Source organism: Danio rerio, chromosome 2 (assembly GCF_052040795.2).
Source record: "Danio rerio strain M-AB ecotype USA chromosome 2, GRCz13ab, whole genome shotgun sequence".
Classification (NCBI taxonomy): domain Eukaryota; kingdom Metazoa; phylum Chordata; class Actinopteri; order Cypriniformes; family Danionidae; genus Danio; species Danio rerio.
This window is the reverse complement of record NC_141022.1, coordinates 34,002,501-34,018,353: the sequence shown is the minus strand read 5'-3', so window position 1 is coordinate 34,018,353 and position 15,853 is coordinate 34,002,501. Positions and strand designations below refer to the sequence as shown.

Genomic DNA, 15,853 nt, shown 5'->3' with positions numbered 1-15,853 from the left:
AATAGCAAAAAATATCTGCAGATTCTGTCTGGCCCTACCTATGGCCTATTTTAATATCTATTAGATCTTATGTCATTGTTTACTACTTGCTAGATCCATCTTGCTTGAGTCCATCTTATTAAAAAAGAATCTGTCTAGTGCTAGATAAGTCAGAAATATATTGGGTCAGTTTTAATTTAATTTGTAGGTACTACTATTTAAAAGTTGATGGTATGTCACTTTCTTTTTGTAAAGACACTTGCAATTGTTGAAAAGGGATACAAAACAATCGTGTTTTAAATGATATTGCTTTGACTTTCTAACATTTGAATAGGATTATATCTGCTAACCGCTACATTTGTTCATGTCAGTGAGTACATTATTGTAAAGATGTCCTTAAAGATAACACACAACTAAAAGCCATAAAACTAAAACTATGTTTGAAAAACCTTTTCTGAAGCTGATGTATACAAATCAAAGCATGATGGCAACAAGCTGAGAATCAAAATTGGAATCACAAACCTTGTGAAATGAGGAGACAAAGTAGGTCAAAGAACAGAGAAAGAGATGATTAATTAAGTATCATGTCTAACAAATATTATATCATGGCGAACAATCATTATGCAGATAAAGCACTTTGATTAGTATTATGACAGCTGCAAAGTGGCAAACATGGCATTTTAATGTAATTTTAGCTGACAAACTGCAATTGTAAAGGATCTGTTTAAAAAAAGCATGACTTGAAGAATTCCTGTTGAATAACTGTCGATGTTGTTGTTTTGGTCAACAGAAGTAATGCCAGTACCAGACCAGCCCTCTGGCACAGAGAACTCCAGCATGTTGAGCCCGGTACTGAACGCCTCCAATGGAGACGGATCTGAAACAGAGACCACCTCTGCCATCTTGGCCTCTGTGAAAGAACAGGTGAGCGCTTTGTGTCAAAACTGTGAAATCCTTCATTCTTATGGAGTGTCTGAAATAGAAGGTTATGTTTTCCCCACACTCATAGACTCGAGCTTTACGGAAACACTCATTTTCCAACAGTTTAATTAGAAACTCTCTAAATCTTTATATACTGTAAACAGTAATTACACAGAGCCATACCAGTCCTCAGATGAACTGCATATGCCATCTGGGATACGAAGCCACAAGGTTTGGTGTGTGTGTTTTTTTTTGTGTTGCGTGAGTCATTTCTATCATTTTGTGCTACCGGTTTCATTTAGCGCCTGGTGTCTAAATTCACAGATACAAATGGTTTTTGATGGTCAACACACTGAAAATGTGCCATTTCGCCTCACATGGTTTTGTGGATGAGTGGGAGGAGTGGATGTAGGTTTGAGGGCTGTGTGGTGTAAGAAATGTGAAATATTTGACACGCCATGTTGCAATCAGGTCTCCATGCTATGCTAGTCACAGCGCCGCGGCCTATCTATAATAAGATTGGTCACCTGCTTGTCAGACAGGTGGACAGATTCCCAGACACTGGCAAAACCTTACAATAAACCAGCTTGATCTGTCAGGAATAATGACAGATGATTGTAATTGCTTATAAGCTCCTGTCATAAAAAATCCTGTCGATTGTGAAATGCCTTATAGGATTATTGCATATGTCAGAATTTAGTGTGCGATAGTCTACAGTATTCCACACTTTAAGTTTGCATATATGTCTGTCTTGGCTGGAGGCCATTTTTGAGTCAAGGCCATGTGTAGATAAAAATGGATCATGACAGGCTCTTCGCTTCCTACTAGCGTTTAGCTCACACTTTTAACCATGAGATAGAAAAAGACGACATGCTCTCAGCATCGGAAATCTGCACAGGGAGTGTTAAAGTAGGCCAGAGCCATAGGCTGCTGTGGGCCAGTCTAATAGCTCTCCTATCAGAGCGAGAAAAACTGTCTGCCATCTTTTTTTTTTTTTTTGATGCTTTTCACTAGAGGGTACTGGTGGACAGGGTCCATGTCACATGAACTGCTTCTCTGAGAGATTAAAAAAAACATCTAAATGGTCTGAATATTTCTTTTCTGAGTGGGTGTATTTTCTTTTGAAACAGGATGATTGTGAGGGACATATTTAAAAGGTTTAGTCATTTATAAACTGCAAAATTAAAATATTTAAAATATTTTCCAAATGATGTTTAAGAGAACAAGGAATTTTTCCACAGTATTTCCTATAATATTTTTTATTCCAGAGAAAGTCTTATTTCTTTTATTTCAGCTAGAATAAAAGCAGTTTTTAATAATAATAATAATAAAAAAAACATTTTAAGGTCAATATTATTAAACTTACTAAGCAATATTTTTCGATTGGCTGTGCAGAACAAACTAGTGTTATACATTGACTTGCCTAATTACCCTAACTTGCCTAGTTAATCTAATTAACATAGTAAGGCCTTTAAATTGCACTTTAAGGAAAATAGTAAATTGAAAAATATGTAATAAAAATGTAATGTCATCATGGCAAAGCTGAAATAAATCAGTTATTAGAAATTTGTTATTAAAACTAATACGTTTAGAAATGTGTTCAATAAATCTTCTTTGCGTTAAACTGAAATTGGGGAAAAAACATTCAGGGGGGGGGGATAACTTCAACTGTAAATTCATTTATTTGCTCAAATATAGAGTAAAAACTGTATTATTATAAAATATTATCTCATATAGTATAATACCATTTTAACTAATTGTTATATTGGCATAAGAGTGTGGTCACCTAACATCTTTCATTTAATTTAAAAATAAACTTTAGGGGGGGAAAATACACAGTTTTTCTTTTAATTACACAATTGTTTTGTTTTCTCTTCCAATTTGTAAAAGTAAGTTGGGTGTTTTTCTCATAAATCTGTAAATATTTCTGTTGTGAACTCATTTATCCTGGGGTGACTATATATATTTATAGCAGTATTCACATTGTTTTATTATCCATTAACAATCATTCTATTATGGTTATTTGGTAAAATATACACTCATCGGCCACTTTATTAAGTACATCTTGGGTTGGACCCCCTTTTGCTTTCAGAACTGCCTTAATCCTTCATGGCATAGGTTGAACAAGATACTGGAAATATTACTTAGAAATTTTAGTCCTTATTGAAATGATAGCATCATGTCGTTGCTGTAGATTTGTTGGTGCACTGCACATCCATGATGTAAATCTCATGTTCCACCACATCCCAAAGGTGCTCTATTGGATGAGATCTGGTAACTGTGAAGGCCATTTGAGTACAGTGAATTCATTGTCATTTTCAAGAAACTAGTCTGAGATGATTCGTGCTTTATAACATGGTGTGCTATCCTGCTGAAAGTAGCCATCAGAAGATAGGTACCCTGTGGTCATAAAGGGATTACAGTTTTTCTCAGTGGCTTTGGTGCATTTTTCACTACACTATTTACATTTGCACAACAGGTAATGCATTTCTCAAAACAATTAGTCATTTGTGCACATCCTAGTAGCAGTTTCTCATTCTTTACAAAAAATTGCAAATGCTTTTGGACATGCATCAATTGATTTCACACAACTCTCTACTCTAAAATTGTAGTACAAGTTTACAAGATGATACACCATTATTTCTGCTCCAAAATATACATTTTATACAATTTGTCAACATTTAGGAGTATGTTAGCATTAAGAATAAAAAAACTACAAATAATATTTAATTGTTTTAATAATTTCTATACAAATCCACATCCCACTGAGTTCCAGTATGACCTTAGCTTGTGCATTTTTCTCAGTCCTTTGTTATTACAGTCATATTTAAGTAGTTCTGATTCACTATGATGATGTAATCAAGTGTAGCAGACATGTTGTTGTTTTCAGAATACACCGAAAAGAAATGTTTATCATTCTGCCACTGCTTGTCTACCTCACTTATATTATGATAGATCACCTTCGTTTATTTTGTCCTCCACTAGATGGCAATCTCCCATTTTGAAGGCGTCTAGTAGATGGAGTTTATCTAAGAGGTCATCACGCAAAAATCACAAAATAAACTGAAGCGTAGATCCAAAACCAATGTAGATTATGATGACAAATGGTACTCTGTAGTTCTGAAACATCTCCCCTCTGCTGTGTATAATTACTATATACCAATATGTCTGGCAGAATGTCCATGTCTCTTGTATGTGTGCTTTGTGTGCAGTTTTCAAGGTTGCACGTGCAAGCAGAACACAGCCTCTCCTGTGTGAGACTCTCTCCCATTAAAATTCTCCTGTATCACTTGTGCTAAACAGAATCACATGCAAGGGAGAGCTGATTTAACAACCTAAACATTTATAAAATGCCTTATTGCTGATAAGAACTACAGCAGACACTTTTCTTCTTCTATATTGAACACTTTTTTAATTATTTCCCTTTGAGTGTAACTTTCTGAGATTAGTTTGACATAGAGATTAAAGTACAGAGTGTCTATTTATTTTCAGAAGACTGTTTTTGTGGGTCACTTTAATTTGATGTTAATTAGGGAAATTTATCTTAGTGCTTTTAAATTGACACATTAATACTTATAAAAAAGCCACTGGCAAATGAGGTTTTATTATGAGCATGGCAGGGATTTTTTGGAGAGAGCGCCAGTGTTTGTAAGGGCTAAAACAGTTAAGGTCAAGATTGACTTTCCATTTAATTTGAACTCTGCATTTCGGTCTTTTTATTTTAGACGAAGAATGTTAATCAGCTCATTATATCTCTGTCCGGCAGGAGTGATTTGTTTTAGCCAGGAGTGAAGTCATTTAGAATTTTTCTTTCTTTCACGTATACAGGAATTATTAATGTCACATATTCAATCAAATGAGGCAGTTCTTTTAATTACTTGTGTTTTTATGAGTTAGGTTGAGGCTGTTTGGGGCAAATGAGCATATTATCAACTGTTTAAGATTATCTGAGGTGTTTTGGGAGGCCTCAATTTTCCGTAATTTGCAGGAAAATGGAACTTTTCTGTTTTAAGTGAGACAGAATAAACTAATTCATTTGAGTAATTCCTGTTTGTTTAACGGGCTTAAACAGTGGTGCAGTCGTAGAAACTTCTGATATGGGAAAATGGGTCTGTGCAGGTTTCCCATTGACATTTTGAAATACTCTGGGGCTTTTAAGGCTTTATTTATCATCACAACTCGCATAATAAATAGAATATTCTGAGTGAAGGATGTTTATGTTTTTACATCGCCACTGGGGAATACTTCAGAATAATTTAGTCATTTACTTGCATTGCTACAGTAGGTTATTGATTTGCACATAAACCTGCAAATCAGGTTTTATTTGTTTAATTTATGAACTTATTTGAGGTTGTTAAGTAAACATGTCCACTGTTCTATGGTGTTGGGTCTGTGTGGTCAGGCTTGAGTGGATCTGGACTCATTAAACGGCATGAAATTATTGAAATTGGGTTAAGTCCTTAAAGGAACTCGCGAGGCGAACCCCAAGTGACATTTTGCAATCAAATGGACCAGTGAAGAAACTTAAATGTCAGTCTTTGTCCACAGGGCGCAATTAGGCATTTAGGCCAAAAGACCACGTTCAGCTCTGGAAGCAGTCAAATCAATTTCTCTGTCCCTCGGCTGTTTATTTTCTAAACAAAAAGGTTTAACAGCCTTTTCTGAAGTTTTTATGTAAGATAATGTAAATACAATTCTGTTTCTCAACCTTCATCTCTGTACACATTTGGTACTTCTGTGCTGTCAGCCATTTGGTGAGAAGTGCTCAAACAAGAGATTGTTTCCACCTGGTTTTAGCATGTATTCAGATGCATGTTTTTTAAAATAACCACTACTAAGTACTGAGTTTTGTTATCTTATAAAAGTGATATATAGGTACTAGTGTGATAAAAGACTGGTTAAGTACACAGGATCTAAATTTTAGGGCAGGGGAACCCAAACTTGTTCCTGGAGGCTCCTGATGACCTGCAAAGATTAGTTACAAACCAATCAGACACACCTTGGATAGCTAATCAAGCTCTTACTAGGCTATCTAGAAACATCTCTGCAGGTGTGCTGAGGCAGGTTGGAGCTAAAATCTGCAGGACATTGGCCCTCTAGGACTGAGTTTGGGCACCCCTGATTTGGGGTTTTGTAGGTAAGTGATAGCATTTTGTGTTCAATATGTAATTTCAATAAAGCTGTTATAACTTGAAGAATGAAGTGCTGAGAATCTGTGTGGAACCAAATTGTAAAGCTTCTGTTTAAATATCTTGCTTGAATTTAAAAGAAGGAAATTATTTTTCATTTATTGCTGTTAAATTAGATAATGTTGTGATTTCTTACATTTTTTTAGAAAATACAGCTGGGTGTTATGTGCAAAACTAAAACAACTAACCCTTTGTTTTCTAATAATATTGCCAAGGGGCAGCATAATTATTGAAAAAAGGAGAGGGCTTAAGACAGTTCCTTGCTGCACTATTTACTTTACTACAGCTAATTTGTGACAGTGGTCACACAAGGATTTAAACAAGTTTAAACTATTAAACCATTCATACTTATTTCAAGTTCTACTACCCTTATAAAAATACTGCAGTTTAAAACAATGTACTGCAGTATTTTTAAAGGAATACTGCAGCATTAGTTAACTTCTGAAAAGTGCAGTTTTTTGGACACAATAAACTGCTTTATTAAAGTATACTGCAGTATTACTGAAATACAACTTTAGTACTATAATAGAACCAACTGCAGTACATCTACTGCAATACAACTAAAGTACTACTACAGTACAACTGCTGTACAACTACTGCAATAATACTGAAGTGATACTACTACTATAATAAAGTACAACTACTACAATGGTATTGAAGTTCTACGACTACTATAATGTAGTACTGCTACTGCAATTCAACGGAAGAACTACTACAGTACAACTGCCATACCACTATTGAAATACAACTGAAGTACTTCTACAATACAACTGCAGAACAACTACTATTTTTCCTGCTTGATGGACAATGATTTCCAAATGAGATTTCAGTACTTCAGTTGTATTGCTATAGTACTACCACAATATATTGTATTGCACATTATACTGTAATTTTGCAGTTGCGTTGAATTTGCCACAGTTATCCTTGTATATAGGCTACTGCAGATGTACTGTTCTACAGTTATTTTTTATTATCCATTTTTGCAAACAAACTCTTAAAAATCTAATTAGAAAATTACTTGAATCCAAATAACATCCCTGAAAAAAAGTACAAAATATTGTTGGAAGATGTTGAAGAACAAACCCCTTGGAACAGAAGTGCAGTACAGTTCCTACCACATCGTTGGCATATTAGACAACAGCAGCACAAGTGCAGTAAAGAGTTTACTCGTTTTTACTCCAGTTTACTGCAACTTATACTGCTGTTGTAACTTAACTTTATTGTACTGTATTTAAATTGTGTATATACTACATTGTATTGCAATAAAGGGTATTTAATAAACAGACTCATGTTAAACACAAGTGGGTGTGTAAGTGAATAAAAAATATATAAATGGCAAAAGTGACTTCAAGAATAATCCATCCATCACAGCAAGGGAAAATACATAGACTTTGGAACTATTTGCCACTGATCATAATACAGGCTTCTTCCGTGTTTTCATTTAAATTCATTTTATCTCATATTTTATATACTATTATGCTTATTTGGTTGTATATTTCTGTACAGCACTTTATTTCTGGCTCACTTCTGTGTTTTTAAGATGCTCTAAAAATATAGTTTGACTGGACTTGATTGTTTGGTAATCTTTCTCACGAGTCACAACACTTCTCTAAAACAATCAGGAATTAGGTCAATAAGTGATCTATTGTGGCAGTGTAGATGCATTCAACCACATGAGCGTTTACATGACAAAACCAATTTAATCAAATGTGACTACATCAAGAAGTGGTCAAGAGTGGACAGGCAGGGCCAGTGTCCCTCATATTTTAGTTCCAACCCCAATTAAACACACCTGAACCAGTTAATCGAGCTCTTTCTAGGTATACTAGAAACTTCCAGAGAGGTGTGTTGAAGGAAGTTGGGGCTAAACTAAGCAGGACACTGGCCTTCCAGGACCGAGTTTGGACACATCTGCTTTTGACCCTGATGCACCTGTATTTCGTAATGTCCTTGTGTGATCAGAATAATGAATGCACACTTAAATGACAGGTGTTAAGATGAAACTTGTTACACTCTTGGCCATACAAAATGCACTTCATGCTTTTTTTTTTTCTGATTGGTGTGTTTTGTGTGAAAAGGATGTTGAAGGCAGTATTTCTATTTGAAATAGAAATCTAACATTATAAATTATATTACACAGACCATTTTGATCATAGAAACCTGTTTGTAACTTTAAAAACACTACATTTCACTATTTTTTTTTTAAAGAAGACTCTTCTGAAGACTCTCTCCCATTGTAATTTACCTGTATCACTTGTGCTAAACAGATTCACATGCTAGGGAGAGCTGATTTAACAATCTAAACACTTATGAAATGCCTAATTTATGGTAAGAACTACAGTATACACTTTTCTTCTATATTATGAACACTTTTTTATTATTTCCCTTTGTGTGTAACTTTCTAAGACTATTTTGACAGAGATTAAAGTAGTCTTATATATACAAAGTACAGACGGACTATTCATTTTCAGAAGATGTTAATTAAAGAAATTTATCTTATTGCTTTTAGTAATTTTCTAGAAACTACATTACATTTCTTTCATGATTTTTTTAATTGAACAGAATGTTAAAAAGGTAACATTTCTATTTGGAGTAGAAATCTTACATTATATATTATATTATACAGACAATTTTGATCTTAGAAACCTGGTTATAACTTTAAAAACACTACAATTCATTTTTTTAAGAAAGATTTCGAGAATCTCCCCCATTACAATTCTCCTGTATCACTTGTGCTCAACAGAATCACATGCAAGGGAGAGCTGATTTAACAACCTAAACATTTATAAAGTGCCTAATTTATGGTAAGAACTACAGTAGATACTCTTCTTTTTATGAACACTTTTTGGAAACACTTTATTTTGATGGTTCATTTGAGTATTAGTACTACACCTTGGAACTGTAAGGTTATATCTGCGTTCTGAATGATTTTGAGATATTGAGCTTTAAAGTTTTTGCATTCCAAAGCAAACAGTACAGTATGTGTGTAACAAAAAAAAGTCTTAAAATGTAAACAACTTATAAAAAACCATCCCATAATGTAAATAATTTGTCATTTAATAAGAGTTATTGTCAATAACTCAACTTTGACAGAAATGTCAGATAGAACCTTATAATTCTAAGGTGACGATTTAAATGACTATAAGAAACTTTGCAAGTACATGTCAAATTACACTAACCCTAACCTCAACCTAACAGTCTACTTATAATCTAATAAGAATTAGTTGCAATGTAACTTAAATTCGACAATTGGACCATCAAAATAAAGTGTATCCCACTTTAAATATTTCCCTTTGAGTGTAACTTTCTAAGGTTAGTTTGACATCGAGATTATAGTAGTCTTATATGTACAAAGTACAGGCGGTCTATTTATTTTCAGAAGACTGTTTAACTGTTGTTTAGTACAGCATAGCAGTAGGAAAAGCAATGCTTTGAATGCTACAGAATAACCATTTTGAGTCCAGGTGAGATGTCTGCTGTCCTATTGGGCTCGCCGAGTGTTTTCTGTCTGTTTTGAGTGCTATATTTAACCAACTTTTGTGACAAGTGGAAAGTGGATGCTACTCCCCGCTCAGGGAGCCTGTCCATTGCAGGCAACTGAGGCATAACAGCCTGTTAGGATCTCTGGAGGAAGCACAAAGCTTCACATTGCTCAGTGGAATGATGTTTTTTTGCTGCCTGGACCCGCAAAAAAAAAAAAAAAAACACCTCTTTCTCTCAGTCATTCTGCGATCCTTTCAACAAGAACCCGCATCTCCCCCTTCTCCTCTTCAGAGCAGAGCACAGATGGCGTCAGAAAGAGGGGAAGAGTTTAGGAGGAGGCGGAAGAGTGACTGGAGGGCGGTGGTATTTGGCTGGCTGGCTGGTGGGAGGGACCCTTTGTGATGCAATGTTGCATAAATAATGCCAAAGGGGCTCTAAATTCACTGTTGCCATGACGACCTTTGTGCCTGACTGCACTCCACTTTCTGCTTTCCCGCTGGAAGGCAGTCACTACCACTCTTGTAGTTTCTCTAATGACTTTACTCTCTCGATAAGCGGAGACGAACACAGTCTTGTGGGATAGTGATGCGCCGACACGGCTTGTTCTCAGCGCAGACGTCCTCTGGAGTATGGTACATGTGCCAGTAAGTGTGCTGTTATTTTATTCGCAAAGTCAACAGGTGGTTTATTACCAGGTTGGAGGAGTTTTGCTGTTGATGGATAGATGTTTGCGGCTCAGTCGTGATCTCGTTCATGGGAAATAAGAAAAGGTCAGAGATTACGCCGGTTTGTTTTGTAAGGGACAGGTTGAAACAGGTGCAAAATAAGACCGTCTGCTGCAAATGCAATGAGATGCGACTGCCGTGAAGGCATTAATTGAGACCCTAGACATGTGTAATGATTGTTGAAAAGTGTTTGAATGCTGCGGTTAGCGCCTCTTTAGTCGTCATGGTCCATAGAGCTCCCTTCAACACTCTGAATGGGTATTTTTGTAGCCTTCATCTGGGTTCGTGCCCAAAATAGCAGGTGATGCGTTCTGGAGCCCTCTTAGCGTTAACCGCTCCGGGGAGAGAGTCTTTGACCTTGTGGCTGAGTGAACTCATTTCAGCCTTGTCACAAAAGAAGTGGGAACGTTGCATTGACTGTCGTAGCCCCGGGCGCAAGCACATAGTGCAATGTTTCCGAGTGGATTTTCACAGTGATTACTTTAAAGAGGAGCTCTGGGATTTCATCTCTGATTTAGCATCGACAAGTTTGTCATTAAATGTGAAGCAGTGCATATCTAATTAACAGAAGAGTGAGGTGGTGTATTAGTGTCAGAGTGGTCCAGTGACCATCAAAGTTCAGAACACAGCTTTTGGATGTGTGGACAAACTGTGTAGAGTATAGTTAAAGACAATGCACTGTTTCATTTGTTAATTATTGTACTGTTTGTGCACAGTTGACTTAAGTTACGGCTAGGTCAAAAATTATATTGATGAAAAGTTTGGGGTTGACAGATTTTTAGTCCCCTATGTTTCACCAAGATTGCATTTATTTAATAAAAAATACATCAATACAAAGCAGCAATAATGTGGGAAAAATTGATACTGTTAAAAAATGTATGCTACATATACTAAATAACAATTTTCTTTTTCATTTTTGTCGACAAAGCTGACTTTTTAGCAGCCATTTACTCATTATTCAGTGTCACATGATGCTTCATTCTTCAATGTCAAAAAGTTTTGCTGCTTAGTAATTTTCAGGAAACTACAATACATGTGTTTCAATTTTTTTAATAAACAATGTTAAAAAGGCAGCATTTCTATTCTTATTAAAATCTTTTTTTATATAGAAAACTTTCTTGGAGGATCTCTCTTATTAAAATGATCCTGTATCAATTGTGCTTAACAGATTTACATGCAAGGGAGAGCTGATTTAACCACCTAAACAGTTATGAAATGCCTAATTTATGGTAAGAACTACAGCAGACATGTTTCTTCTTCTATATTATGAACACTTTTTTATTATTTCTCTTTCTGCGATTAGTTTTACATGGAGATTATGGTGGTTTTATATGTACAAATTTTCAAAATATGTTAATTAAAGAAATTTATCTAGTAATTTTCTAGAAACTACAATACATTTCTTTCAGGATTTTTAAATGAACAGAATGTTAAAAAAGGAAACATTTCTATTTGGAATAGAAAATATAAATTATATTATACTGACAATTTTGATCATAAAAAGCTGGTTTTTTATGATCACTGGTTTTTTAAAACACTATTTTTTTAAAGAAGATTTGGAGAATCTCTCTCCCATTAAAATTCTCCTGTATCACTTGTGCTAAACAGAATCACATGCAAAGGAGAGCTAATTTAACAACCTAAACATTTATGAAATGGCAAAATTATGGTAAGAACTACAGTAGATACTTTTCTTCTTCTATATTATGAACACTTTTTTATCATTTTCCTTTGTGTGTAACTTTCTGAGATTAGTTTCACATAGAGATTATAGTAGTCCTATAGTAGATTATAGTAGTTTTTTTTTGTAGTCCATTTAAGACATTTTCTTAATGCTTTAAGTAGTTTTCTAGAAACTAACTACATTTTCAGGATTTTAAAATTAACAGAATGTTAAAAAAGGCAGCATTTCTATTTGAAATAGAAATATATTATTCTAAATTATGTTATACAGACCATTTTGATAATAAAAACCAGGTTAGATCTTTAAAATCACTACACTATCCTAATTTTTTAAAGAACGTTTTTTTTTCTTCCCAGCAAGGCTGTATAATATGATTAAAAATAATTTAAAAACATAAATATTAATTCAGTTTAAAACTACTTTTCTGTTTTAGTATATTTTATATTGTACCCTATTTAGGTTGCTCAAAAAACGGGATAAAAGTTTAATATTTTGAGCAGATATGTTTATTCATCAAGGACACAATAAATTTATGCAAAGGATTAATAATTTGTTTTAATCAGTTTAAAAAACATTTCATTCAAAGTAATTAAATACAATTAATCAAAGAATCAGGAAAAGTAACATTTATCACAGCTTTCACAATAATATGAAGCGAAAAAAGTTAATGCAATTTAAATAATAGCAAAAACCATTATTAATTATTGAAGAATAAGCACCAATGATAGCTGAGCATAATAGAGCAGCAAATCATCAAATCAGGATGAGTTATGAAGAATCGTGACAATTATGTCTAGACTAATTATGCATAAAATTTAGCTTTGAATGACAGGAATAACTCAGATTAATAATAATAATAATAATAATAATAATAATCATAATAATAATCATAATAATAATTCCTTACATTTATCTAGCGCCTAGACACTCAAAGCACTTTACACCATGGGGGGAATATCATCATCCACCACCAGTGTGCAGCATCCACCTGGATGATGCGACGGCAGCCATATTGCGCCAGACACACCACACACCAGCTGATTGGTGGAGTGGAGACAGAGTGACAAAGCCAATTATGTTATGGGGATTGTTAATAGCTAATTTCCATATTTTTGTGGGACTGTACCTTTCCCAAATGGTGTTAAGATGAACCCTCATGATTTTGTTGATAATAGTGGTTTTGGAGTGGCTTGAGGACTTGTTCTACATACAGTAGATTTCACCAAATGGATTTTAAGAAAAGTAGTCGGCAAACATTGTCAGAAGATGCAGACATTTGACAGATGCTTTCGTTAATGGATACTTTTGTACGCCTTGCTAGCATAAACAAGGAGTCTGACAGTTGGTCTAATAGCTTGAGTATTGCAAGATTTTATTAAAGGTATTGATCTACTGGAGACTAGATTTATATGCCAAAAGATGTCAAGAAATAAAATGCATTTCGTCAATATGAAATAAAGAAGAAGCTCTGAACCATTGCACAGCCACACAGTCTCTCTGCATCCCACACACACACACTGTATTAGTTACTGGAGCATGTGTAAGTGCAAATGTGATACATGCTATAGGCAGAATCAATTGTATAATTCCTTTAGGGCTTCACACATACACTCTGACTGCTCTATGTGTGCAGGAGCTGCAGTTTGAGCGACTGACGAGAGAGTTGGAGGCTGAGAGGCAGATTGTTGCCACCCAGCTGGAGAGATGCAAGCTGGGATCTGAGACCGGAAGCATGAGCAGCATCAGGTGGGTCAACTTTAGTGACGCCTCTGTTTCTCCAGCTAAAACCATCCATCTTTCACATCTCTCAACTTCGCCTTGATCTTCACCAGCCGACTTGTCATTGAACCATCAAGTCATTAAAAGCATGTCATTTTTTTAATAGTTTCCTCTTTGAAATCTTTTGATGTCCTTTCCTGTGCCATTCCATCATGAATATTTTAGCGTAATCACATTCAGAGGAGACTCAGATCTAAACTCCTCCGCTTAAATTAAACTCTTTCACAATTAAAGTGTAAACAAAGGGTTAAGTTGTCACCCGCTTTGAATGTAATTAAAATATCACCGTGTTTAAGCAATAGACGTGAACTGATACCATAATAAAACAGACTTTATGGATTATATATGCAATCAGTTTGACCCTTCAGAGGAGGAGAAGTGCTTCTAATCATTGTTTGCAGTGAATGTTCAAATTAAATTGAACGGCTTCATTGTTTTGTCCTCTTGCTGTTGTGGTAGAGCATATTTTATGTTTATTCATCAAGCCTGAAAACTCAAATCAAATGTCCTTTGGCTGTTCAGTCATTAAGACACCCACGCTGCTTGCTTTTGAGGGACTTGCTTTTGATATCAGGTGTACAGTTATAGATTTGTATCTTGTGGCTTTGGAGATTTCAGCCAGAGGATCCATAAAGGGCCAAACAGAATCAGCAGACATTTTCTGCTATTTCTGCGCAGAATATTGTAAAAAATCAGCGGATTTATGTTGAATCACGTTTGTTAAATAAAGATATTACATTTTAAACTTTTATTTAATGTTAATCAAATTAGATCCCAATTAGATCCATTTATGTGGTAAACAAAATTACGTTTTTTTACACTATATGAACATTTTGCTATTAGTCAGTAAAATTACTGAAATTAGTTTAAAAACTGAATAAATATAAATTTACACACATTTACACAAGTAAATAAATAGATTCAATGATGGACTAAAAAATTTCGGAAATCTGTGGATTTCTGCATGCGAAGATTCTGTGCGGGCCTATCCATAACCCATAACAACATATTTACATGTTGTTTCACACACACAGGCAGCCAACATAAATTATTATAAAACTGAGAAAATGTCGCAATATATCACCCTTCATTCATTCTCATAGTGTATATCGATAGCTTCTTTATTCATGGACCATACAGGCTCAACAAGTTCTTACTGCTGACCTGGCTGGAATTTTTTGATTTGTTTTCCTATTTGTGTTTGTTTATATTAGGAATGTCAGTTTAATGTGTTAATAAGATTAACTACGGCAGTTATAAAAAAAAAAAATCTTATGATGCTAATGGAAATTAAGCAGAATCAAATGAACCAGTGATTCATTTGCCCATTCATAAAAAGAGCTATTTAATTAATTCCTGAACATATCAGCCATTTAAATTAATCAGAAACTCAGGGCTCTATTTTAACATTTTAAATGCATGGTCTCAAAACGTTGTGCTTATTCTCTTAATGAGTTCTGGCTGTGTTTGGGGCGTATCTTGCAAATTAAGTTTTCTTTGAACTTTTTGTGTGTTTTAAAAAGTGATTTTTTCATGTTTAGTGTATCTATACATGAATATTCAGGGAATTAGTTCTGCCACGTAAAATCATTGTTTTTTATTTGAAAATTTGCATTATAGTGATTTACACTCGTTTATTGCAGAAGTGACATTCTAGAAATAACCCATGATATGAATCTGTAAAGTAGTCAGCTTTATTTTTTTACCCTAATTATAGATGTTTTAATGTTAATATAGATGTTTCACTACACACTTAATTCACTTTTCTCAGACAGGCATTAACATTTTAAAAATTTTCTCTCTTATTTAAACACCCTCAAAGTTCCATTCAGTTTCATTCCAGTTTCAAGTGCTCAAAGTTGTAGAAAAGTAAGTCCAGTATTATAGAATGAAACTAAAGATCAAAACCTGTTGTCAAGTGCAAACATTCATCGCTGTCAGCAAAAGGTTCATAAAGCTTTTTTGCTTTTGTGCGGATAATGTTGGCATCCAGCGTAATGTTCTGTGCAGACTCCATCCTTAAGGGGCTTGCACACCGGATGCGGTGCACACATTCGCATGTTATTCATTGATTTTCTTGTCGGCTTAGTCCC

At 34.6% G+C, this 15,853-nt stretch overlaps 1 protein-coding gene across 37 annotated transcripts in view; it reads left to right on the top strand.

Annotated features, from left to right (window-relative positions):
- The window catches only part of ctnnd2b (catenin (cadherin-associated protein), delta 2b), a 140,489-nt gene that overhangs the window by 24,473 nt on the left and 100,163 nt on the right, over positions 1-15,853 (top strand). For 22 of the 37 annotated variants that reach the window (NM_001365617.1, NM_001365616.1, NM_001193651.2 and 19 more), the window contains 2 exon segments: positions 770-903; positions 13,615-13,727. In NM_001365617.1, coding sequence (NP_001352546.1) covers positions 775-903; positions 13,615-13,727 — 242 coding nt within the window. In that variant the 5' untranslated portion in view covers positions 770-774. 37 annotated transcript variants of the gene reach the window in all.